General features: G+C 41.8%; 1 protein-coding gene across 2 annotated transcripts in view; it reads right to left on the bottom strand.

The window, feature by feature from the left end:
- Positions 1–26,490, bottom strand: part of SRGAP1 (SLIT-ROBO Rho GTPase activating protein 1) — a 304,206-nt gene that overhangs the window by 98,742 nt on the left and 178,974 nt on the right. For both annotated transcript variants that reach the window (XM_021091938.2, XM_013997691.3), the window contains exon 4: positions 22,486–22,548. In XM_021091938.2, the coding sequence (XP_020947597.1) occupies positions 22,486–22,548 (63 nt within the window). The remainder of the gene's footprint in view (positions 1–22,485; positions 22,549–26,490) is intronic.

Raw genomic sequence — 26,490 nt, 5'->3', positions numbered from 1 at the left:
TTTTTAGGGCCACACCTGCGGCATCTGGAAGTTCCTGGGCTGGGGCCAAAGCCGAGCTGCAGCCACTGCAATGAGGGATCCGAGCTGTGTCTGCGACCTACACCCCAGCTCTCAGCAACCCACTGAGTGAGGCCAGGGATCAAACCCGCATCCTTGGATAGTTGTGAGGTTTGTTTACGCTGAGCCATAAAGGGAACTCCTCAGTTATATCTTTAAATGAGAGGGTGAAAAACAAAACGAAACAATCTCTTTCTCACACACATTACACACACACACACACACACACACACACACACACACACACACACACACATGCACAGAGCTGCTCAGTTGTCTTGTCCCCTTGCTAATAGATAGGAAAGAAGAAATGAGAACCCATGACTCCCATCATAGTTGGATGAAAAGGTACCCCAGACAGACCTGGGTAATGGAGAAATCTTTCTTTTAAATACGTTCTGAAGAAAAGACCTCAACCCCCGACTCTTGCTTTATTTAGATGCTGAGGCCTAGTGTAAGCTGGTAATTTGCACAAACTAAGCCTTACGAACTAAGGGTGCTGGCTGCGGCATGGCGTTTCTTATTAACTAGCCTGGGTTAAAAGGAAGATGTTTGAGTCTGACCTAACACTAGCAAGAAGAGGGTGTAAAAATCTCATCATCACGGGGGTCAGCACAGTAGCTGAGGATTCGCCACCAGGTTCAATGGTCATTTCCAGGAAGGAAATGTCTTTGCTCCGTTTTTTCCAATTTGACTTAGGGTTTCCACTTCTTCTCTAAAATGTTAACCGTTACAGTGAACGCATTTTCAAAGTTGGGGAGAAAAACACTAAAAGCTTTCTGAGAACGCTAATTGCAGATAATGAATGCAAGTACAAACTGCATTATTTAAAATGTAAGCTGTTGACAGAAGTTAAATGTGTTTCGTATTTAAAATAACAGACAGTTCTCTCTTTTTCAGACTAGTGAAAGCTTTTGAATCTATACTGCAAAGAAAACAACAGCTTTTCCATCAGCTTAATGCAAAGACAAGCCTTTGCATACCAAATAACATGACAGGCATATATCCATTTAAATGTACTCCAATAGCATATTTTCTATTTGAATTCTTCTCTATTAAAACCTCATGCATAATTCTCCATTGAATACACCCAATTTATCTTTCGGGCACCATCTTTCTGTAGCTGCTGGAAGAACATAGCCAAGTGGAAAGTGACCACATCATGGATTTCTTTGTGAGACTGTGAAATCCTCTCCAAAAACTTGTGGACAAAAGTGCTTAATATTTATTTTCCTTACTGACAAATCTATATAATAGATCTGACACTACTTTTGTACCTAAGATCAAAATAACTGAAATATCTACAATAAATTTCAATATTCAGTGTTCAGAAATCACTATGTATCCGAAAACTATTGATGTCCTAGAGAAGATCAGTGGATAAGGGTATAAATTCTACTTTCTCACTCACAAGTTAAAAGACATGGTTCCAGGACTGAATCTACCAGTTATTGGGTGTGGGGAATTGTTTAACACTTTTGCTTACCTTACGAGGTTGCTGTGGATACCCAGTTGTGCAGGGTCTCGGTGTGGGGGTCAAACTGAAACTTTGCTACATATGTGTGTCTATATGTATATAATCTATACCACTAATATATATATGTAACAGGTATGTATTTAGCTGAACAAGCATTATATAATACCTACTATACGCCAGATATTTGAAGCATTTTACAAATAAGACCTTGTTTAATCCTTCTAAAAACGCTTATACTTCCCCTTGTTACAGATGAGGCACAGAGAAGTGAAATAATTTGCTCAAGGTCACACAGCTGGTAACTGGCAGAGCAATGGTGGGAACCCCAGCAGTCTGGCTTTAGATTCAATGTCTACTATTCACAATAGCCAAGACATGGAAATAATCTAAACGTCCATCGACAGATGAATGGATCAGGAAGATGTGGTATATATAAACAATGGAATACTACTCAGCCATAAAAAAGAATAACATAATGCCATTTGCAGCAACATGGATGGAACTAGAGACTCTCATACTGAGTGAAGTTAAGTCAGAAAGAGAAAGACAAATACCATATGATATCACTTACATCTGGAATCTAATATATGGCACAAATGAACCTTTCCACAGAAAAGAAAATCATGGACACAGAGAACAGACTTGTGGTTGCCAAGGGGGAGGGAATGGGATGGATGGAGTGCCTGGGGTTAATAGATGCAGACTATTGCCTTTGGAATGGATTAGCAATGAGATCCTGCTGTGTAGCACTGGACACTTTGTCTGGTTACTTACGATGGAGCATAATACTGTGAGAAAAAAGAATGTATACATGTATGTATAACTGGGTCACCATGCTGTATAGGAGAAAATTGACAGAACACTGTAAACAAGCTATAATGGAAAAAAAATAAAAATAAAATAGATTTAGTGTCCTAGACTGCTCTACCATGACCTTTGGAAAGTCTAAAGCATTATAGAAATGGAAGGCCTTTTTATCTGGAGGATAGAGTTATTCTTGGTCATATATAGGAATGGAGGAAAAGAATGAAAGATAATTATTCATTCAATATTTGCTTGCAGCTTACCACCTGTAAGGCCCTGATGGGTATGAAAATAAAAACTTTGGTTTCCATCTTCTAAGAGTTTAAATTTTTGGAGGATGAAAAATGGACCTCGGAGAGGCTCTTTAACACTGATGAAGGGAGAGGGCATTTGGGCTGGAAGGACAGAATCGGCAAAGGTGTAACAGGGCAGGGGAACCACACAGGTGAGGTGGGCATGAGGCAACCAAGACAGCAGGGAAGGAGGCCCAGGGAAGTGGATGGTGGGGTAATTGGTTGAAGAATAGGGCTCGAGAGGCTGGCATGGGCCAGGTGAGGAGAACCTTGAAACCTTTCAAGAGGTACAGAATTTATTCTGTAGGGGTTGGTGAATGCCTAGAGGTGTGAACAGTACAGTCAGAGCAGTATCTTAGAGGTAGGAAAGCCAGGGAAGACAGGCAGGGTGGTGTAGGGTGAAGTGACCTCATTGAGCCTAAGCAAGAGGGAATGGAAAGAAGGAAAGAGAGTCCAGGATGACAGCTATAGGGTCTGATCTCTGTCCTCACTCTCTCTGGCCTTTTCTTAAACTTGACACAACTCCCTCCATCGTGGAGTTCAAATGCCCTCACACTCCCAGCCCACCCCCAGCCCTGGCAGCTCTCTGCGAACAACTTTTTTTTTTTTTTTTTGTCTTTCCTAGGGCCACTCCCGTGGCATATGGAGGTTCCCAGGCTAGGGGTCGAATTGGAGCTGTAGCCACTGGCCTACACCACAGCCACAGCAACTCAGGATCCGAGCTGCGTCTGCAACCTACACTGCAGCTCATGGCAACACCGGATCCCTAACCCACTGAGCAAGGCCAGGGATCGAACCTGCAACCTCGTTGCTAGTCGGGTTCCTAGTCGGATTTGTTAACCGCTGCGCCACGATGGGAACTCCTTTGCGTACAACTCTTGAGTCAATCACTTACCTCCTTCTTCAGAATGTGTACTTTCCAGCCTCCCTGGCCTTCTCCCCAGACAATCCAACCCCACGGCTTGGGATTCTCCGCCAAAGCATCCCCTCCTGTTACTGTTCTGACTCACCCTCCAAGGCCAGGACAAAGCCCACCTACTTTTCAGTGTTCCCTGCCTTCTCTGCCAGAGTGCATTTGTTCTTCCGACCTCCAAGCCCCACTTACGGATAGGGCTTCAGACTCTGCCATGTGTGACAGGTTATCTGTGTACCATTCAGTCTCTTGGGTTGTCCTGTATGTTCGGCGAGGCACCAACAGTAAATACTTTAGGCACCTCCAGATCCTTCCTATTGCCTTATATACAAGGAAGAGTAAAAGAGGCTCTGGTGAGAAACCAATGAAGGTCGGGAATCCTTTTATACTTGGCTTGTCTCCGCATTCCTTCATCTATTTTTTTTTTTTTTTTGTCTTTTTGCTATTTCTTGGGCCGCTCCCGAGGCACATGGAGGTTCCCAGGCTAGGGGTCCAATCGGAGCTGTAGCCACTGGCCTACGCCAGAGCCACAGCAACGCGGGATCCGAGCCGCGTCTGCAACCTACACCACAGCTCATGGCAACGCCGGATCGTTAACCCACTGAGCAAGGGCAGGGACCGAACCCGCAACCTCATGGTTCCTAGTCGGATTCGTTAATCACTGTGCCACGACGGGAACTCCTGCATTCCTTCATCTATCAAATCTTTACTAATATTGCTATTAGTGACTGCCATTGTTTCTCTCCATCCCTGGCATCTAGAACTACCAATAAATACGTGGGACTGGACTGATGGGATGAACACAGCTCTCAATCATCTGTGAAATATAGTAACAGTGGACTCCACAGCCCCTCAAAACAAACAAACAAACAAACAAAAAACTGGGGGTGGCTGGTGAAAAGCATATTTCCTAATTTCGCACACAGGGTGCTGTTTTACTAAATCCATCAACCACTAAAATACCTTCTTTGGATTTCCTTAAAAATCAACAACCTGGAGTTCTTGTCGTGGCTCAGGGGTAATGATCCTGACTAGGATCCATAAGGATGGGGGTGTGATCCCTGGCCTCGCTCAGTGGGTTCAGGATCTGGTGTTGCTGTGAGCTATGGTGTAGGTTGCAAACGTGGTTCGGATCTGGAATTACTGTGGCTGCAGTGTAGGACGGTGGCTGCAGCTCCAGTTTGACCCCTGGCCTGGGAACTTCCATATACTACAGGTACGGCCCTAAAAAAAAAAAAAAAAAAAAAAAAATCAACAACATGAGATAGACATCTCTTTTCTACAATCAATACAGGACAGGGTTCTAACTGTACTGAGTTAGTGTAAACACGAGAGTTTCTGCACATGCCAGATTAACAAAATCATCTGGGAGGACCACCGGCCTGGAAGCCCATTCCTGTCGTTTCCCAGGAAGCCTTCCATTCATGGGGAAAGCAGGGCTCCCAGGCCACCCTAGGCTGAGCCCCAGGAACTGTGCTGTAGCTGCCTGGCTCCTCCAGGGCCCTGCATAGTCTCAGTCCCTCTATCTAGGCTATGGCCTCTGCTGGGCCAAGATGTATCTCTGGGGCTTAGCTAGATCGAGGTGGTGGGCAGGAACTACCCACAGGAGAGCACTCACCACACTGCATGCTGTGGTCTTACCATCTGCAGACTTGAGCTTTCTTGCTCTTTAGTTAAGGAAACTGAGCCAACCCTGGTGATGTATACAGAGCCAGGCAGATCTGGGTTTGAGTTCTGGTGCTACTGCTTATCAGCTGGGCAAATTTCTTCACTTTCTTGAGTCCCCCATCCACTGAGGTAAAATTGGGATTAAGTGAAAGAATGAATGGAAACCTGCAACAGGGTAGCAGTTCTCACTCTTGAAGGTTCCTAAGGTGTGATGGGAGAAGCAAGTGTGCAGGCTTTGGGGCTAGACTAGCTGGCTGCACATCCAGCAAAGAGGTGCAGGTCACTGCCTCCCAAAGACAAAGCAGCTGGGAAGCTGAGTGCAACAAAGACAGACCTGATGGGGGACTCTCTTTGCTGTTTCACGCTGCAACCCAGATGGCTAAAACCTCTTAAAAACTAATATATCGGTGATGAGAACCCAGGAGCTGATGGCAAAGACACCTACAAGTTCATACAACACACCGCCTGAAGTCACACTCTCAACGGCTCTAGCCTACCACAACAACCATCTCATCCTTAGCACCCTTTTCAATGTATGCCAACAATTACCAGACAACTAAGTGGATAATGGCCCAGGTTTCAGGGAGCAATGTATATTGATCTGTATTGACTCATCCACCAAACAGCTACTGAGTATTCACAAGCCAGGCGCTGTGCTAGACTCCGAGGCTAGAGATGAAAACACAACCCCTATCCAGCAGGAAGACAGGAGCGCAGGCCAGCTCTTGCTGAAAACCAATGGGGATGGGGGCATGGGCGGTCCTGGACCTTGGTAGGCTGAGTGGGAGCTAGGTGGAGGATTCCTAGGCTTCTTTTCAATTTGCTTTTATTTAAGTCTGGGAAGTCACTTGGAGAGAAAAGTGATGTGGGAGGGGAATACATTCTATTTCTATAAAGAATTTAAAGACACAAGAAGACCACCCTTCATATGAATGCTACTCAGTTAATTCCCTCCGTGGATCTCCGTTCCTATCCCCAAAGCCTCATCTTCCACTTACGGCCTGTGAGTGACACTTAGCAGTATTTCTTATTCTCATTTGTAGCATCGGGGGTGACCAAGTTGCTGAACCCTGAGGTAATGAGTGGTCAGGAGGATTGTATAATGACAAACTTTCCCACCTCTTTTCCCCAGGCTTGTATGGCTCTCCCGGAGTCAACGAAAGCAGAATTCACGAAATTATCTTTGCAAAGTAACATAGGAGAATTCACTTTGGGAGACAGCATACTGGCCACTAAGAGCTTAGACTCACAGACCAGACTGCTTGGGCTCCAATCCTGCCTCAGCTCTTACTGTGTGATCTTGGACAAGGAACTTAACTTTTCTGTGCCTCCATTTTTTCACTTTTAAATCAGCATGACATTATTTACTCACTGCATGCATTGGGAAGCTGGAAGGATTCGATGTGTCAAGACATGTAAAGAGCACAGAAAAAAGAGCCTGACGTATAACAAGTTCATGGTGAATGTCAGCTATTGATATTTGAAAGAAAGTTACCACAAAATATTTCATTTTAACAATAGGTAATGGTTTCTGCATGATTGGAAAGACCATCATTTCCAACAGAGGTCCAGGGAAGGAAATAAAAGCAATATTTCCATTTATGTGTGTGGTAAAAATTTTAGCAAAGCTCTTTGGAAAATAGCAAATAGCTCCATATGAACAATTAAATAGCATGAGATCCTGTCTTTAAAGCCAGTTTATCAAAGAACTCTCGAGGTATGTTGTGGCTCCACTGAAATGAAATCAGTATAGCAGTCTGAATTTATCATCAAATTATATTTATAATCCAAACAAATGCTTTGAACCAAAGGCACTGTCTGGGTCTCTGGGCTCTGTTGGCTAGGGACTGTCAACCAACCGAATGACAGAGCAACACACAAAACAAAGGGAAAATCAGAAAACCCATATGCAAAGGGAGAAAGTAACCCTAAAGAAAGTCACACAAAAAATAATTATGTCCTGTTCAGTGTAGTGTTAAAAAATTTTGGTTCAGGAGTAATTATAAAGAGCAACATTTTAATGGAAAGAGCGGAACTCTATGAAATCCAATAAATATGAATTTCGGTCCTAGCTTGGCTGCGGAGCAGTTTTGTAACCTCAGTCTTTCTGACACTCAGAGTGACCTTCATCTATTAGAGATGCCAACACGAGGTCTCCCTATAGGACCAAAATTAGGGGGAGGGCAAGCAAATTGAACTACGCACTTCAAACATTCTGAAAAGTGTGGAATGAAAGAAAAAGTACAAACTAGAGGCTTGGTCATAGTGAAAAAAAAAAAACAAACAAACAACTGATCATGTTAACTAGAAGCCTTCTTTCCATGAGAATTTACATCTATCTCCTAGAAAGGAGAATATTTGATGGTTAGAAAAAAAAAAACTTGGCATGGCATTTAGCAGTCCATACGAAAGTAGCATTTCAGACTGTCATTCATGTTGCGGTTTTCTGTTGGAGATTTACTGTTTTCCTCTCCATTGTCAAGGAGAGTCTTCAAGAGCCGGCAGAAATAGGAGGAGCTTTCATGTCCCGAACAGCCAAGGGTGTGAACCCTCAGTCTGCCATGCCCTGACTGTGACCTTGTAGCAAGGCTCTGTTTAACTCTTCTGGCCCACAGCATTCTTACCTATAAAGGAGGTAGCTGGACCATGTCATCCCTCAGGACTTTTCCAGCTCTAAAATTCTAGGAGTCCATAATTTCTTCTGTTCATCTTGCAACAACTACATGCCGCAAGACTTGATTATTTAGGGAAGTACATATATACATAAAATATACTTAGTTGCTGAAGAGCCTTTGTTTTTGTTTTTTTTTTTTTTCCCCAGTGTCAGGATAGATGGCAGATAAATTTTAACCAAAAGGAAAAACTAGGGTAACAACAAATTATACTAATGATCTCCTGCTTCTGTTGACTTGAGGCAGCAAACTGTACACCATACCGAGGATCTAACATTCTTTCCAGTATTCTCCATGGGTTCTGGGGCCGTAATTCATCTGCTTTGCTGCACAGAAAATATCTAGAAATGAACAATGCCTGGAGAGTCTAATGCACTATTATATTGATGAATCTACTCCTGGGATATCTATCACTCTGGTGACTTTAATTAGGTCTTGAACTGATTAGTGATCAATCATCAAATGCTCATTAAGGTGGAAAACCTGGGAACTATTTGGTAGCTGCAGGGCTGACCCGCAGATTTGCTACAGGCTTTTATCTCTGCCCTTTATATTTAAGTTAAAGCAGGGTATTAGTCATCTTTTTCAAAGTGCCAAATTTAACAATTTTTTTACATGGCAATATAAATTATCATGGGTTTTGCAAGATATTGCTACTTTCATAAAAAATGTTTAATGAAAAATGACTCATTTTTATCCTCTAAAATTTTTATGCCCTAAAGGGGCTAAATTGTTTTCTGCCTTCTTAAAAAGAAAATGTTTCTATTTGTACAAGAGGCAACCTGTATTTATTAATCTTAATCTGGGTGAGCTCTATTTCCAGCAGTCACATGAGACAGCTTCTAATATAAGACTTTGAGTCCCAGGCAGGGGTTATCAATTTGGATTATCTCAAATGAACCCTCAAAGAACAGGCACATTCAGCAAAAATTTCTTATGCCCCATACTGTGTACCACAAACAAGTCTTGAACTAGGTGATTCTATTATATTCTACTACTAGAAATCCAATGATATTTTATTCCTTACTGATTTATACTAGTTTATAAAAATAATTTTTTGTCTTTTTAGGGCTGCACCCTCGGCACAGGGAGGTTCCCAGATTAGGGGTCGAAAGGGAGCTGCAGCTGCTGGCCAACACCGCAGCCACAGCAATGCGGGATCCAAGCTGTGTCTGTGACCTACACCACAGCTCATGGCAATGCCGGATCCTTAACCCACTGAGCAAGGCCAGGGATTGAACCTGCATCCTCATGGATGCTATTCAGATTCGTTAACCGCTGAGCCACGACAGGAACTCCTAAAAATAATTTTTCATGAGATCAATTAACAGTTTGGTGTAGTGTCTCCAAGTTGATCTACAAACTCAACTCATTGCCAATCAATACACCAGAAACTGGTGTCTTGGTAGAATTTGACAAGCTGATGCTAAAATGCATGGGACTTAGAACAGCCTAAACAACTTCGGGAAAAAAAAGAGCAACATTGGAAGACTAACACTACCTAATTTCGACACTTATTATAAAGCTACATAGGACTGCATATCTCTGGGAAACTGATTTTTGATGAAGGCACAAAGGCAATTGGGTGCAAAAAGGATAGTCTCTTCAACAGGTAGTGGTGGAACAACTGGAAATGCATATGCAAAAAAATGGACTTTGATTATACCTGTTGTCAATGGTAATAATAAATAAGTAAACTATAATAAGTAATCTATATTATAAGTAAATAATAAGTAAGTAATCTATATTATAAGTAAATAATAAATAAGTAATCATAGCTGTCCATTTCACAATCATCAGAGATTTTAACATGATATAAATGTCATTTTTGCTTGCTTATTGTTGGCCTCACTTGTGGCATGTGAAAGCTCCTAGGGATTGAACCTGTGCCATAGCAGTGACAATACCAGATCCTTAAGCCACTGCACCATAAAGGCACCCTGAAATAAATGTCATTTTATCCAGGAAATTCTAACTTTGCAATTTTGAAGACAATATTTTCCTTTGCCTCTCAAGCACTTCATTTACAGTGGCGTAAAGAGAGAAGTAAGAGCAGAGGATCTGAAGAAAGTCCAGCTTAACAGTCCCTTTATTTTGACATTAATGATTTGCTAATTCTCTGGCAATATTCAAGTGCATGGAGTTCCCTGCCCAGGAAATGTGCTTTCATGCATCTGTGCTTTTCCTCACATGCTAATCGCTTTTTGGAGGGTCCTGCCCATCCTTCCTTTGCCACTAAAATCAGGTGTCAGCTTCTCCCAGAGGCCCCTGGAGTGGCTCTCTGCTGACACAGAGCCATGGAGACCTCTATCTAGCTCGGCACCCAACACTATGCATAGGAATATTTCACGGGTCTAGTTCATTGATGACAGTTTTTCCTGGACCTATAAATTTGTTGAAAGGCCCTTCCAAGCCCTTCAGTGTATATCACTTGGATGCAACAGAGATGATGCTCTAACAATTTTAGACCTGAGGCAACTATCCTTTTAGTACTTTGCATTTAGCTGGCTTAGAGGCAGGGAGCAGATTCTGAGATGTGGGACAAATGCCAAAAATTTGCATCCCATAAATTCTAAAAACCTGCAAATCAAAAACCCTCTCCACACACGTGCTGGGCAGCCACCCTCTAAGGGAGGGAGGCACTTTCTTAAAAGATGACCTGCTTCATGTCTCCACAGCTCTAATGGTTAAGCTCAGGAAATCAGATTGCCTGGTTCAAATCTTTGTTTTGCCTTTTATCACCTTCCATAGTTTTCTCACCTATAACTGGGAATAAGAACAGCACCTCTAAGGCTGTTGTGGAGCTAAAAATGAATGAATACATGCCAAGCACTTGCAGTGTTTAATGGATGCTACAATGAGTAATAAAACACCCCACCTTCTATCCTATCTTTAAAGCCCACAATAGATTCAGCCAATGCTTCACATCAATGCGTCCTTGTTTATTTTCATACACCTGAAGTCTGAGAGCAGAGGGATGGTCTTTGTTTAATGGATCAAAGAAACTGAGCTGCAAAGGGACTTAATCCTTGCCCAACAAGTCAACAGAGAAAGTCAGTGAAAGAGAAGGTCATTCAGAAAGTTCCTGTTTCACAAAGGGTTTTCACATGAAGACTTCAGAGGTCCTGAAATACAGGTTTAAGCTACTAAAAAAAAAAAACCACCACAAAAACCTCATGAACTGGCACTTGGACTACATATTAAGCAGGGCCATAGGGAACAGAAGTGGCAAAGGGAAAGTTTCAAGTAGGTGGCGATGTTGAGGGGGAAAGTACATGTATACTGAAAGACCAACAAATTACTAGACTTGCAAAGTCTCCTGCGGTTTTAAATATTTAATTCATTTCAAGGAAATGTTTCATCTGTCTTCAACATTACATGCATGTATCAGACATTTAAGTTATGAGGCTTAGTATACAAAATATTTAAGCGGAGGACACAAGACACACAGAATTTTAACATCATAAGAGCCCGGAAACCCTCGGAATTGTAGCATCAACTAAAGTGGAAAGAATGATGTGGATGTCTTTTGTTTTTAATGAGAAATGGTTTGGAATTTGACATATAAGCCTGTTTCTCAAATCCAATACTGCTCACTCCATTTATTAAAAAAAAAAAAAAAAAAAAAAAAAAAGAGGAAAAAAAGGGTGAGAGGCCTTTGTTAATCTATGCAAGAAGGCTTTTTGAGTTTTCAAACTTTTGACTAGGTGTCTCACCATTTTTTGCTGCCTATGTTGTTTATTATCTCATTTAGTACCTTCCTAAAATCTTTCCACTTCTGATTTTTTTTTTCCTTTCCTTCTAGATATGGCCCCAGAGGAAAATCCTAAGAACATGCCTTGCGTTTGTTTAAGTCATATGCCTTGGCTCACACTGTTCCCTTTTCCTCAAAAACTTTCCCCACTGCTTCTCCATCTCTCCTATGATTAGCATCCTGTCCATTTTCAGACCCTTTCCTCTGAATTTTTCTTTTTCCTTTTTTTTTTGTCTTTTTGTCTCTTTAGGGCCGAACCTGAGGCACATGGAGGTTCCCAGGCTAGGGGTCGAATCGGAGCTGTAGCTGCTGCCCTACACCAGAGCCACAGCAATGCCAGATCCGAGCTGTGTCTGCAACCTACATCACAGCTCACGGCAATGCCAGATCCTTAACCCACTGAGTGAGGCCAGGGATCGAACCTGCGTCCTCATGGATACTAGTCAGGTTTGTTAACCACTGAGCCATGACAGAAACTCCCCTCTGAAGTTTTCTTAATCTTCAATGTAGATCTCTCTCTTTGGATCTCCAGAGCCCTTTGCCTGAAACTTTCCGTTGGTACAAATGGTCTGTCTCAAGTTAAAATCACCAGAGATGGAGTTCTCATCGTGGATCACCAGTAACAAACCTGACTAGCATCCATGAGGACATGGGTTCAATCCCTGGCCTTGCTGTGGTGCAGGTCACAGATGCAGCTCAGCTCCTGTGTTGCTGTGGCTATGGGGTGTAGGCTGGTAGCTGTAGCTCCAATCTGACCCCTAGCCTGGGAACTTGCATATACCACATGCGTGGCCCTAAAAAAACAAAAAACAAAACAAAACAAAACAAAAAATCCCTAGAGAGTCCTGTGTGTGAGTCTTTAAACTCTGTTGGTCTGAGACTTCCTAGCTGTGTGTCTTTGGACAAGGGTCTTAACCTTTCTGTGCCTCTCCTACCCTGAGGCTGTGTGTGGGGCTGTGGGGGAGCATTTAAAGAGCTAATTCTGTAGAATGCTTGGAACAGAACCTGACAAAGGTTAGCTGTTCCTATTTTGTCCTTGTTTAATCTGCCAGACTGAAAGCTTCCAGAACTGGTACTCTCTCCCCTAAAGCTCCCAGCACAGTAGCATCTACACAGTAGGAACCTATCTGCTAATGTCAATGAAAACAAAACCCGGGTTTCAGTTCCAACCTGGACTTTAATTAATCACTCAATCTGAGTCTTCATGAGGTTCTCCCTCAATGAGGAGGTTCACGCGATCATTTCTAAAGGCCCATTCGGTGCTAAAATTCTATCAGAGAGTCGTGTGAGTTCAGATATGTTGAAATGCATCACCTGATACAAACAGATCTTCGTTTCCCTCACATGACTTCTACACTGCAACTGGCCAACATTTCTGGTCCATCTTGAGACACTAAATCTAAAGAAAATGTCCATGATTTTTTTCCGTATCTATGTCTTACATACTCCTTTTTGATGAATAATGGCAAACGAACCTAAGTATTTTCATTACCCAATAAAAACAAAACATTCTGATGACGGTATCTGCTATTAGAGCATTCTAGTCATTTAAAAATCATACTTCAGAGTGTAACAGTTTGAATAAAATACTCTTTGAGAAGGATTCTTGACACGAGACATTCTTTAGAAATGTTTTTACTTTTACCAAACTAGAGTTTCTAAGACTTCCTTTTTCATTTCTGAGGCAAATAATTTTCTCAGTTTATCCAGCTCACTTCTTTTAAAAGATAGTTTTATTGGTAGTTCTCCAATCTTATCTATTTCTCCAATCTCAAGAGAGAAAATAAAAATTCCAAGCAAGGAGTTAGGAGCCTTTCACCTCATTAACAAGCAGGGTGTCCTAAAAAGACATCCGCATAGAAAGTTCCTGTCAAACAGTTGTCCCTAGAGAGCCTTCTAATGGACATTTTATTAATCCCAATCATTTTGGCAGGAAAATGAATCCAGGTTAAACTGGTGAACCTGGTCTCTAACCTCAGTCTGGGTCAAGGCCAAGATTAGAATTCAGAAGTTGGCAGGCAGTCATAGGATCCTAACACCTTTCTTTCTTTCCATCTAAGTGTCTAGTAAAGCCAGGGGAGGGATGCATGGAAAACACTTGGTCAGCCCAAGATCTCTACATAGACTTTTTTTTTTTTTTTTTTAAGTTTTCCAGGGGGCATCACGGAGAATGCGGTATTCCAGGGAAGTTTTCAATTTGGGAGCCTTTGACATATCTTTTACATCTTATTTCTCTTTGTTCAGTGCTCTGTTCTGAGACCCAGGCCTCTCTGGAGCCCCTCTCAAAGGAATGAATTTTCATTTTCACTCCAGAAATATAGATTTCAAATACCCAAAATGCCCTGGAGCTAAAATAAATACTTAACCAAAGATAAAAAATACAAAATTAAAAACCTCTTTGAGGTACAGAGAAAATTCTTTTGATCCAAGGTGGCAAGTATCTTGGGCTCTTCCAGAAAGACTTTTCCACCTTGCCTTGGGCATGTGTCTTCATTAGAGAAGAATGCATTCGCTCCTGGTTCGTGGGAGGCTCACAAAGCCAGCCAAGAAAGCTTTCCTCAGCAAGTCCTCTGAGATGGAGTTTTCACGGAAGGCCTTGAAATAACAAACAGTGTCTTCCCTCCCATCTCCTCTAAGAAATAATTAGCTTTTTATTTGAACGTTTGAAAGACATAAGTGGTTCAAAGATATGTAAAGGCCAGGATGGATACCTGTGTGCATTCAAAAACCCTGTTTTCCACATAACTCCTGTACAAGAGGCTCAGTAGCCTCGGGTTTGCACTGGGACAGCTGCCCTTCTCTATTTACATATGTCAGGCAAATCAGAGCCCGGGCTCAGAAGGAAGAAAACAAAGGTGCATGGAATATCCTGTAATGGATACTTGGCGCTAATCACCGGGTCCGAAAGCACAGCTTAAACAGGTGGTGTTGACACACATAACATTAAAGCTACATGAAATGCGCTGTTTGAATGAAGCACCCCAAGTGAACATATCCTAACATCAGAGCTGACTGTGCAAAGCTGTTTGCGTTTGCTCATTTGGTCACCCACCTCAACAGTCTGGGAAGCTCAAGCCAGTTTTCATATGTGGCAATCAGAGGGTGCAGGGTAAGAGTTTCAACTCTGAGTTGTATCTGAGATCAAGCTGTGCCCACCTGCCCTGCACATCCACCCCTGAGGCAGCTGTCCAGCGGGGAACTGATGGGCCCTGGGTACAGAACGGGGCTGGGATGGGGAGCACTCATTTGTGTCTATGTGATTCTGAGCTAATTATTCAGAGCCCCGGCTCTCATTAGGAACCTTGGAATTAGGAATACCTGCTTCACAGGGCTGCTGAGAGAAATGAATGGGATCCTGTATGTGCCTCACAGTAAGGGTTGGATAAATCTTCATTTTCTCAGCTCTCTCCTCTTAATTGAATGGAACTTGAGGATGGATTACCCTTAACTCTGGCTAGTCACGTGTGTCTATGATGTTCGGAGAGTATGCTCATCAATTATACATAATTAACAATCAACTTCATGTGGATTTATCATGACATCTGTGTTAATCTCTATTAGAATTTGTTTACTGAGGATGGTGAGGTAAGCACCTTGTTTTTTAAAATGCCGAGGATAATGCTGCAATACCTAGGCAAAGAAATATTAACATCGGACAGAAAAATTGTTTTTCTCCTAAAACACAGCATAACCTTTTGAGATTTTGGTATGAGGGGCACAGGCTTAACATTTCACACCACTGTTTTATGATGAGCCCTTCATCAGGCTGATGAAGGCAAATTTTGTGTTGAATGTTCCCTTTAAGCTTTTGTGTCACCATTGTTCCATTTTTGTCTTTTTGTTTCTCCACTAACCCAATCACAGTCTAATTCACGTTTATTGCTGACTTGGTTTATCTCAAAGAAAGTTACCCTTTTTCTGTACAAATGTAATATATCTCCATGATAAGGAAAAACCATATATATGCAAAAACCATCTGTAATTACTATCACTCCTCATCTCCACCTTGACTCCTGAGAGGCAGACAAAGAGCTGCTGCCATCCCCACTCCACTAATGACAAAGAGGATGATACTACTGACATGTATTAAGCAGTGCCAGACAGTGTTCTGAATGCTTTATCTCTATTCACTTTATTTTTCCTCTTAGCACTTGCACCTGCCATACTCTTCCTTTATTTGGTTACTGTCTGTTTCTCCTTCCTAGAATAGAAATGCCTTGAGAGGAAGTAACATGGTCTGTTTTTATTCATGGCGAAATCCCCAGTACATCTACAACGGTCTGGCACAGGAGGAGGCATTCAAAACCCTGTTTGTGGAATAAATACATTAGTCTTTGTAACAGTGCGGGTGAGCCTCATCCATTCCATGGAGGGCCTGAACAGAACAAAAGGGCTAAATAAGAGAGAGCTTGCTCTCTGCGTCTGTCTTCAGGGTAAGTTCTGGTCTTCTCCTGCTTTGGACTTGAACTCCAGCTGGAATTTAACCACTAGCTTTCCTGGTTCTCAGACCTTCAGACTTGGACTGGAACTACATCCTAGGTCTCCACCTTGCTGCTTGCAGATTTTGGGACTTCTCAGCCTGCCAACTGCATGAATAAATTCCTTATAATCAATTTCTCTCATATATAAACACTCATATGTATGTGAGAGACATCTTAGCCAGATCAGGTAAGAGAGCTAAGGTTCCAATACAAATGTGCTGCCAGTCTAGCCAATTTTTTTTTTTAGGGTCGCACCGAGGCACAAGGAAGTTCCTAGGCTAGGGGTCGAATTGGAGCTACAGCTGCTGGCTTACACCATAGCCACAGCAACACCAGATCTGAGCCGAGGCTGTGATGTACACCATGGCTCATGGCAACATGGGATCCTTGACCCACTGAGCGAGGCCAGGGATTGAACCCGCATCCTCAGGGATACTAGTCGAATTTGTTACCGATGAGCTACAAAGGGAACTCCCAGTCTAGTCAGTTTTGTTTCCTTAAAGTACAGCACTTTCCTTGCTTTCATAACTCTACTTTTTTATTCTCTTTCACGGGTTAAACTCAAAAGGAAGTTAATCAGGAGATCAGATTTAGAAAGGGAGTCTGAGGATCTTGCTTAACTGTTTTACTTTTGGCCCAATGAGTCTCAGTTGTTAGATCATTTAAAAAAGTTTTTAATTTTTTTGTGTGTATTTTTCTTTTTTGTTGTTTTCTTTTTAGTTTGTTTTTATATTTTTAACTTAATTTTTCTTTTTTGTTAGATCATTTAAATTAATATTTCTTTTTTTTTTCCCTCTTTCTTTTTTGCCACACCCATAGGATGTGGAAGTTCCTGGGCCATCGATCAAACCTGCACCACAGCAGTGACCAGAGCCATCGGGGTGAAATCGCAGAAGCCTAAACCCAGGAGGCTATCAAAGAACTCCTAAATTAACATTTTTTAATTAACTTCTTAAAGTACAGGTTGCCACTGAGGCACAGGTTCAATTTTTCATCTATTTTTTGTTAAAGCAACATTAATGCCATTGACTCTAAAAAATACAAAGGAGGTGAGTTCTCAGGTGGTCTAGTGATTAGGACTCAGTGCTTCCATCTCTGCCGCCTGGGTTTGATCTCTGGTCTGGGATCTCATCTCAAGCCACAGCAGGACATGGCTAATAATAATAATAATAACCACCACCACCACCACCCACTGGTGTAATCAGAATTATCAGAGGAGTTTTCTTTTTTTAAAAAAAAAATCCACAAGCCAGGGCCTTGCTCTGGATCTGGTAAATCAGAATCTTGGACGAGTCTGGGGAGAGGCAGGCAGGCATTTATGACTTGAGAAGGTTGCCCAGCTGACTTGGCTACAACCACCTGCCATTCCTGGCCCCATGGTGGGCACCTTCTCAGCCAGGCAGTTTAAAAAAGAAAACACAAAGTAGCAGGTGACAAATGGCTTAGGTGCTTTGTGGTATTAGGGAGGTGTTACCATTCAGAGAGCTTTGTTAGAGAATGGTTCCCCAAAACTATGGCAACAGAGATAAAATGAAAGACCTGCATAGGCTCTGGAGCCGGATCTGGACTTGAGAACCCACTGCACTGCTTACTGTGCAACCTGGGCAAGTCTCTCTGAGCCTTAGTTTCCTTATTTGTGAAATGCAGATAATGATAGTAATGGCCTCAGAGATGCTGTGAGGATTGCATAAAATAATGAAGTAATGTGCTTATTAGCACAATAACTACCCCTATACAGTACGCCTGCAATAAATGTGAGCTACTTTGAAAGGCATTGCTAGTTACCTAAAAATACTTCCCCTTCTCTCTCCAAATAACAAAATTTTTGATTTTTAACTAGTTGTCAATGAGCTGGCCACCTAAAAGACCATAATTTCCAGAATTCCTTGTAGTCTAGTGAAACTATGGTTCTGGCCAATGAGGTGTATATGAAAGTGTTATAGAGAGCCTTCATTAAGTCTTTCTAAGAGACAGAGGGCCTGCCCTTCTTTCCTTTCTCCATCTGTTGGAGCCTCCTTTCTTCATCTCAGGAATACAGATGTACTGGCTGGAGCTCCAGCAACTATCCCGAATTAGAAGGACAAAGATACAATTAGGTTTCTCTGAACAGTGTATTAGGAGAGGCTTGATTCTTTGATGGCTTTATGTAACCTCCATACCAGTCCTGGGTTGTCAACCTCTGAACTTCTTTTATTTGAGAGAGATGATAAACTTCTATCTTCTTTATGCCATTTTTCTGAGTACCTCTGTTACCCAAGGACTAACTAAACCCTAACTGCTGTGGTTGGCCCTTGTGATAGTTTAAGAATTCAAACGGAGGGTCCAAACCATTTTTGAGGTTCTAAACATAAAGGCAACGTTGAGGCAGAAACACAGAAGAGGGGATGCATGTCTTCAAAGCCTTTCTTTTCCTTCCAGATGGCACTCAGATGCTACCATCTTCTCTCCTGCTCAGAAGTCCAGGCCTTCATGCCCCATGGATACAATCTGCTCTCAAAGGATCTGATAACACTCGGTTCACTTTAAGGTATAAAGGATCACAAGGCATCTCTTTCTATTCTTCTTCTTCTTCTTTTTTTTTTTTCTTTTTAGGGCCGCATCCAAGGCATATGGAAGTTTCTAGGCTAGGGATCTGATTGGAGCTGCAGCTGCTGGCCTATCGTTCCCCAGCAGACATGCCAGATCCAAACCATGTCTGCAATCTACACCACAGCTCATGGCAATGCCAGATCCTTAACCCATGAGTGAGGCCAGGGATCAAAACTGCATCCTTATGGACATTAGTCGGGTTTCTTACCGCTGAGTCACAAGAGAGAGCTCCCTCTTTCTATTCTTCTGGGCATTTGTATTTTATTTCAGGCAACCTTCTGATAAAATGCTTGGAATCATCAACAGACTTGTATAAGAGCTATTTTGGAGCAGGGAAGCCCACACATAAGGCTAATGCCTGCCACAAAGGTTGACTGTCATTTAATATAAAGCGTTGCACTGGTGTAAAGAAGTTCAGTAGCGTTAAAAGTGTTCTCCTCAACTCCCAAGTAGTATCAAGGGTTGCAAGAAAGGGAAGAGTGAATAATTGCTTGCAAAGCAATTACATAGCATCCTCCGTCCCCTGAGGTTACACATTTTATGCATGTTACTTCAACAATCATTATTACATCATCAGCTATACAAAATTCTTTGCACAATGCAACTCAAAAGGAAATCTGTCAATGACCAGTCAATGGTTAAATAAAGAACCTAAACCACATTCCCTGGTCCCCTGTTCAAATACTCCTCAGCTTTTCTTTCCTTCTGAATGTAAACTGGGTATGTCTATGGACAGATTTCTGTCTGTCTTTCCTTTTTCTTGGCCATGCCTGTGGGCCAGGGATCAAACTTACGCCACACCAGTGACAGTGCTGCATCCTTCACACACTACACCACAGGAGAATTCTGCTTTCATTTGAACAAGACAGAATTTATGTATCTAAATTTCAAGTGCAAAAAAGACCAAACATCATTTTTAAAGTGTGCATGTGTGTAATATGAGGGTCTTTCCCCACAGAACATGACCTTTGACCTCTAATGAGCATGCTAAAGTAAATTTTCTCCCAAGAGCCTCAAAATGATCTACAAACTGCCTTTTCTTTTTCTTTCTTTCTTTTTTTTGCTTTTTAGGGCCGCACCTGCGGCATATGGAAGTTTCCAGCCTAGGGGTTCAACTGGAGCTACAGCTGCTGGCATATGCCACAACCACAGCAACTCAGGATCTAAGCTGCATCTGTGACCTACACCACAGCTCACACAACAATGGATCCTTAACCTACTGAGCGAGGCCAGGGATTGAACCCGCAACCTCATGGTTCCTAGTTGGATTCATTTCCATTGTTCCATGATGGGAACTCCCAGACTACCTAAGAAAACCACACTGCCTGTCTCCTCAACTGATTCTGAGAGATTAAATGACTGATAGGGCTATTCCAACTCTGGTGGTCTTTTCTAGAATGTGGCTTCTTCAGGCTTTCAGACTCATAATGTTGAGAGTTCTGAAGAGGTATCAACTTACTTGATGCAACTACAGAGGCTCCTAGATGTCTAATCCCAATTAATAGGCTGAGTCCAGGAGAAATTTCTCTAGACACATTCCTCACTGAGATAAAATCTTCATGACCTTCTACCGACTTTTCTTGTATTTGATAGTCAGGTTTATCTGTTGCTCTGACTAGTACTACTACTTCCAGACCACAAGCAACTGGCTTGTGTCTGGGACAACCAGCAGATTTTTTTTTTTCAAGTATTAGAGATTGATAGTATATTTCTAGGTAAAACAAAGCACAAGCAAATGGAACCACAAAGAAAGTGCCTTGAAGCCCTCATCTTTTTTTTTTTTTTGTCTTTTTTGCCATTTCTTGGGCCACTCCCGTGGCATATGGAGGTTCCCAGGCTAGGGGTCGAATTGGAGCTGTAGCCTCTGGCCTACACCAGAGCCAGAGCCACAGCAATGCGGGATCCGACCCGTGTCTGCAACCTACACCACAGCTCACGGCAACGCCGGATCCTTAACCCACTGAGCTAGGCTGGGGATGGAACCCACAACCTCATGGTTCCTAGTCAGATTCGTTAACCACCGAGCCACGAAAGGAACTCCATGAATCCCTCATCTTAAAATAGTATAATGGGAGCTCCCGTCATGGCGCAGTGGAAACCAATCCTACTAGGAACCACGAGGTCACCAGTTTGATCCCTGGCCTCGCTTAGTGGGTTAAGGATCCAGTGTTGCATGAGCTGTGGTGTAGGTTGCAGATGCAGCTTGGATCCTGTGTTGCTGTGGTTGTGGCATAGGCTGGCAGCTGTAGCTCTGATTTGACCCCTAGCCTGGGAACTTCCATATGCCATGGATGTAGCCCTAAAAAGCAAAAATAGTGCAATGGATGAAGGCACAGAAGAAGGCACAGAATTTCTTTCTTTGGAAGGCTAAGAGGCACAGTGCTCATTTAACTTTTAAATTCTAAATTCAGGGTTTCTAGAAATACCTTAGGTTATCAGAAATAAACAAATTATACAAAGCATGGGCTAATAAACAGCCTCTATCATCAAAAACTCACCTTCATTAGGTATTTTTATATGGATATAATCTTATAGTGGGAAGCTATTGCATATAAAGTTAATAAGTTTCTGAAAGAGGAACTAATACTGAGGAAGCATCAATTCAATTCGAAGTACTGGTGTAGCAAATATGCTATATAAAAAATACAAATTTATCACACATGTAGACAAAAATTGGAAAGTGAATTTTATAAGAATATCCTTCATTTTACAAAATTTAAAACTATATTTTATTTCAATTAGCAAGTATCAATGGAGCATTAAAAGCAATTTAATTTAGAAAACTGCATTTTACACACAAGCTTTTTAGAAACAAATGAATATGTAAATCAAAAAACGTATTTTAATAACGTTTCAGGTTTAATTTGTCTGTAAAATAATTCAAATAATGTGCAATGAAAACACAAATATCTATAGTCATAGCAAACTAATGTTACTTAATTTTCATTATGTGGTTCTCTTATAAAATAAAAACTCATCAAATTCCTCCAAAAGGAACTTGCGTTTAATAATGTGATCATTAAACAGGAGGTTCCTGTTGTGGCTGAGTGCTAATGAACCAAACTAGTATTCATGAGGATGCTGGTTCAATCCCTGGCCTCGCTCACTGGGTTAAGGATCCGGCATTGCCGTGAGCTGTGGTGTAGGTCATAGGCTCAGCTTGGATCCTGTCTTGCTGTGGCTGTGGTGTAGGCCAGCAGCTGCAGCTCTGATTCGACCCCTAGACTGAGAGCTTCCATATGCCGAACATGTGGCCCTAAAAAGCAAAAAAAAAAAAAAAAAAAAGAAAAAAATCATTAAACAAAACAGAATTTACATAGGCATGTGACTAATTCCAACTTGCAACCTCATTAATTTTGTTTTTTTAATTGTTTAATTTCTTCTGATTATGTTTTAACCTGAATAAAATTTAAATTTTGAAAAGCAAATTATTGCCAAGAAGGAAAAATGGATACCCCCTCAAATATTCTGGAGGTGCATATATATACAGATCAGCTATAATCCAACCAATTAAAAACATTCTTTTTGGGACATCTATGCTTCAGTTTCTTAAAATGTTCTGACTGCATATACATATTTACTTGAATACAGGCTCCCTGAATTGGGAGAGAGAGGCCAAAGAATGTAGTAGTATGTACCTATCCACTCGGTTCCACATTTCAACCAGTCATGCATTCAGCCACACCACAGCTTGGAATGAGTTCTAATGAGAGAAGTGTTTCTGCAAGCCCGAATTCTAAATCAAAGATTTTTGCAAAAGAAAGATTACATGCTTACCGTATAGAGCTCGTTAAGAACCTTCATTAGATCCTCATGAAGTTGGAATGCAATCTCTTTGCTCTGAAACAAGAAGAAATAAAGGAAGAATATTAAAGAAATGTCACAGAAATTTGTTTCTAGATTATTTACATCCTAAAAATCCCACTAACTTAAAATAGAAGAATGTGCTTGACACAATGGAAGGCCAGCAGCGCCCTGATAGAATAAACATCTTCAACCAAATGGCCTTTTCTAAATACAGATTTGTGTACTGACGGTCACCACAGGCTGAACAGAAGCAAATAAGTCAACAGTGTGAATGGCTCTCCCACCATCCAACTCAGACTTTATCAAGAGGGAGAGGAGTTCCCTTGTGGCACAGTGGGTTAAGGATCTGGTTATCATTGCAGTGGCTCAGGTCCCTGTTGTGGTGTGGGTTCGATCCCTGGCCCAGAAACTTTCATATGCCACTGGCATGGCTAAAAACTAAAATAAATTTTTAAAAAACGAGAGAGATAAAGTAAGCATGGGGAAGCATTGTGCTTGCTTAGAAGATGAGTTGCAGAACTTAAGCCCTTAAAAGATGAATTCCAGCATCTGGTTTCCCCTCTCAGTATCATCACTGGGAAATTTTGCAGTGTGAATCCCAAAAAGCTAAGTTAGAAACCCAAAGGGAAATTAATTCTCCCTTTCTGAAATATCTATTTGACTGACTACAAAGGTTTTTTTAATTGGAGTATAATTGGTTTACAATGTTGTGTTAGTTTCTGGCATATAGCGAAGTGATTCAGTGATATATGTGCATACACACACACAATGTGTGTGTGTGTGTGTGTGTGTGTGTGTGTGTATTTATTCTTTTTCAGATTCTTCTCCATTATAGTGTATTACAAAATAATGGATAAAGTTTCCTGTGCTATACAGTAGGATTTTGTTGTTTATTTTATATATAGTAGTTTGTGTCTGCTAATCCCAAACTCCCAATTTATCCTCCCTCCCGTTCCCCTTTGGTAACCAAACATTTGTTTTCTACGTCTGTGAGTCTGTTTTGCAAATAAATTCATTTGTATCATTTTTTTAGATTCCACATAGAAGTGATAATCACGATACTTGTCTTTCTCTTTGACGGGCTACCACTTTAAGAAAACACTTTCAAAGTAGTGAGTTGGTAAGGCCTGCATTTATTACTGTTATTTTTCAAAATAAAAACACAAAAAGAGTATTTTACTCTTCCACTCAGTTGGTAAATGACAGTATTTAAGATATTCTTTCCTAGGCTAATTCTGAGGGGTTTTTTTGTTTTTTTAATTTTTTTTTATTTTTTGCCTTTTCTAAGGCTGCTCCCACAGCACATGGAGATTCCCAGGCTAGGGGTCTAATTGGTGCTGTAACCGCCGGCCTATGCCAGAGCCACAGCAATGAGGGATCCGAGCCGCATCTGTGACCTACACCATAGCTCACGGCAATGCCGGATCCCCAACCCACTGAACAAGGGCAGGGATCGAACCCGCAACCTCATGGTTCCTAGTCAAATTCGTTAACCACTGAGCCACGACGGGAACTCCAGATTCTGAGGGTTTTATAGAGGAGTATTTGAACATTTTTTTTCCCAGCAAAATCTGTAGGCTACTTTAAAGGAAATCATACATCCACATTGCTTCCTCCTCTGCGCTGCCGTTTTGAGTTCATTAGTCAGCTACAGAAACTGGAAAGATTGTGTAGCATGGCTTAAACTAGAGTTTGAGACATAACAACATGCAGGGTTCATTTATGTGCCTCTCAGTGGACTGTCGGTACTTGATGTAAGGGCCACATCTTTATCAGCTCTGCGACCCCGATGTCCTGTAAGGTGCTTGGGCACAAGGCCAGAGCTCAGGTGAGGCAAGTGAGGTGCCAAGGGGATAGGATTTAAGGAGACATGAGTACAGGTCCTCCTGGGTACATAGGAAGCTTCCTATCAACACTGGCTAAAAAAATCCCACAATCAACAGCTGAAATACTGTTGATTCTGCCGTAACTCAAGGAGTTACTACGGCTGGCCACTGGTGAGAGAACAGAAAGCAAAGGCCAGAGATTACCCTTAGTAAAATAATACGACTCAGATGAAACACAATCCATCTGCAAACACAAGGTCATTGGGTTAGCCCTCCTTAAAACGGCCAAATACGATAAAGCAAAAATTGGTGAAGATAAAAGAGTATGAAAAGATGACATCAGAGCAGGGCCTGAACTTGGAGAAATTCAAATTTGTTAGCAACATTTGTCACTGGGTTTTCTCGTGATAAAGGGTGCTGCTGTCTATCACGTGCTGAGCGCTTTAAAAATCCCTACATTGGAATTAGAGATTTTATGTTTGCTGTGTCTCTGCTACATGAAAAGGTGAGTTAAGAATCATTGAAGAGTGACAGAGTTCTCATCGTGGCTCAGCAGTAAGCGAACCCGACTAGGATCCATGAGGATACGGGTTTGATCCCTGGCCTCGCTCAGTGGGTTAAGGATCTGGTGTTGCTGTGAGCTGTGGTGTCGGTCACAAACGCGGCTCAGATCCTGTTTTGCTGTGGCTCTGGCATAGGCTGATGGCCCAGCAGCTACAGTTCTGATTGGACCCCTAGCCTGGAAACCTCCATATGCCATGGGTGTGGCCCTCAAAAGCAAAAAAATAAAATACAAAAAAAGAATCACTGAAGAGTGAAAGCAAAGTCATAAGCGAGGAGATGAAGCCAAATGAAACATTTTATTTTCCCTAAATCTTAATTATTCTGGCCATATACATTACATGGCAATCTCCTATGACTTCAGCTTGGTGTTATTTTAATATCATATTTCATTCAAAGATCTGAGAAACCCATTCAGAACTCTCTAATGGGATCAAAGGCCACCAAGTAACTCTACTCAGCTGCCCACATTTCAGGTAGCAAGTCCAAAAAGAAAATATGTCTTGGCTAAGATTTTAGAACAAAAACAACAACTGAAAAATTCCCTTAGGTCCAATTTACCCCAAGCCAAGAATATTTAGGATCAGACCGAACACTTAGGCTTGGGGTAATAAGGGTCTTCCAAGATATATCCAAATCAAATATCTTACAACAAGCAAAATGACTCTTTGTATATTTCATATTTTATAAGATTTCAGGGAATGAGGGAGATGAAACCTGGCATAACAGACATATTGTGCTCTGTTGAACCTACTCTCACATTTTTCTTTCCCCTTTCTCCAGAGGCCCTGAAATACTTTTTTTTTTTTTTTTAAAGGGAGTTCCCATTGTGATTGGAGTTCACATTGTGGCTCAGTGGAAACGAATCTGACCAGTATCCATGAGGACGCAGGTTCGATCCCTTGCCTTGCTCAGTGGGTTGAGAATCTAGCGTTGCCATGAGCTGTGGTGGAGGTCACAGACTCGGCTTGGATCTGGTATTGCTGTGGCTGTGATGTAGGCCAGCAGCTACAGCTCCGATTGGACCCCTAGCCTGGGAACCTCCATATGCCACGGGAGTGGCCCTAAAAAGATACACACACACACACAAATTTCATCTGGAAGGCAGTATAAAATTATGCTTAAAAGCAAGGACTCTGGAGTCAAAATGCTGGGGCTTTGTCAAAGGCTTTGGATTCCCTTGTGTCTCAGTTTCCAGATCTGTAAAAGGACTAGTCATTGTACCCATGTCATAGGGTCGATAAGAGCATTAATCGGATGACACTTCCATAGCACTGGGAAGGGCACCTAATACACAGCAAACATCCCATCAATGTATATTTATTTAATTCTTTCCCAGACACTGTAATGGTAACTCCCTTTAGTGAAAAGGCCCTGTGATATTTTTCCTTCATTTGGTCTCTATGGACACTTATTCCATTGACTTCCATGAAGGAAGTGCTTGGTAGATACTGGCTGATTTGAATTTGATGCCCCCCTCCCCACTGCCCTGGCCTTTAGATTTGTCCAAGTGACCCCTGATTTAGAAGGGCCGCAAGCACTGTGTCACAGCCCTGAGCCCTTCTTGTGTCCATACACCCTTGTCCTA

Source organism: Sus scrofa, chromosome 5 (genome assembly GCF_054392235.1).
Source record: "Sus scrofa isolate SSC_HxYL_T2T_F1_AM1 chromosome 5, Sscrofa_HxYL_maternal_Yorkshire_Landrace_v2.0, whole genome shotgun sequence".
Classification (NCBI taxonomy): domain Eukaryota; kingdom Metazoa; phylum Chordata; class Mammalia; order Artiodactyla; family Suidae; genus Sus; species Sus scrofa.
Note: the sequence above shows the minus strand (reverse complement) of the source record. Positions and strands in the feature narration are given on the sequence as shown.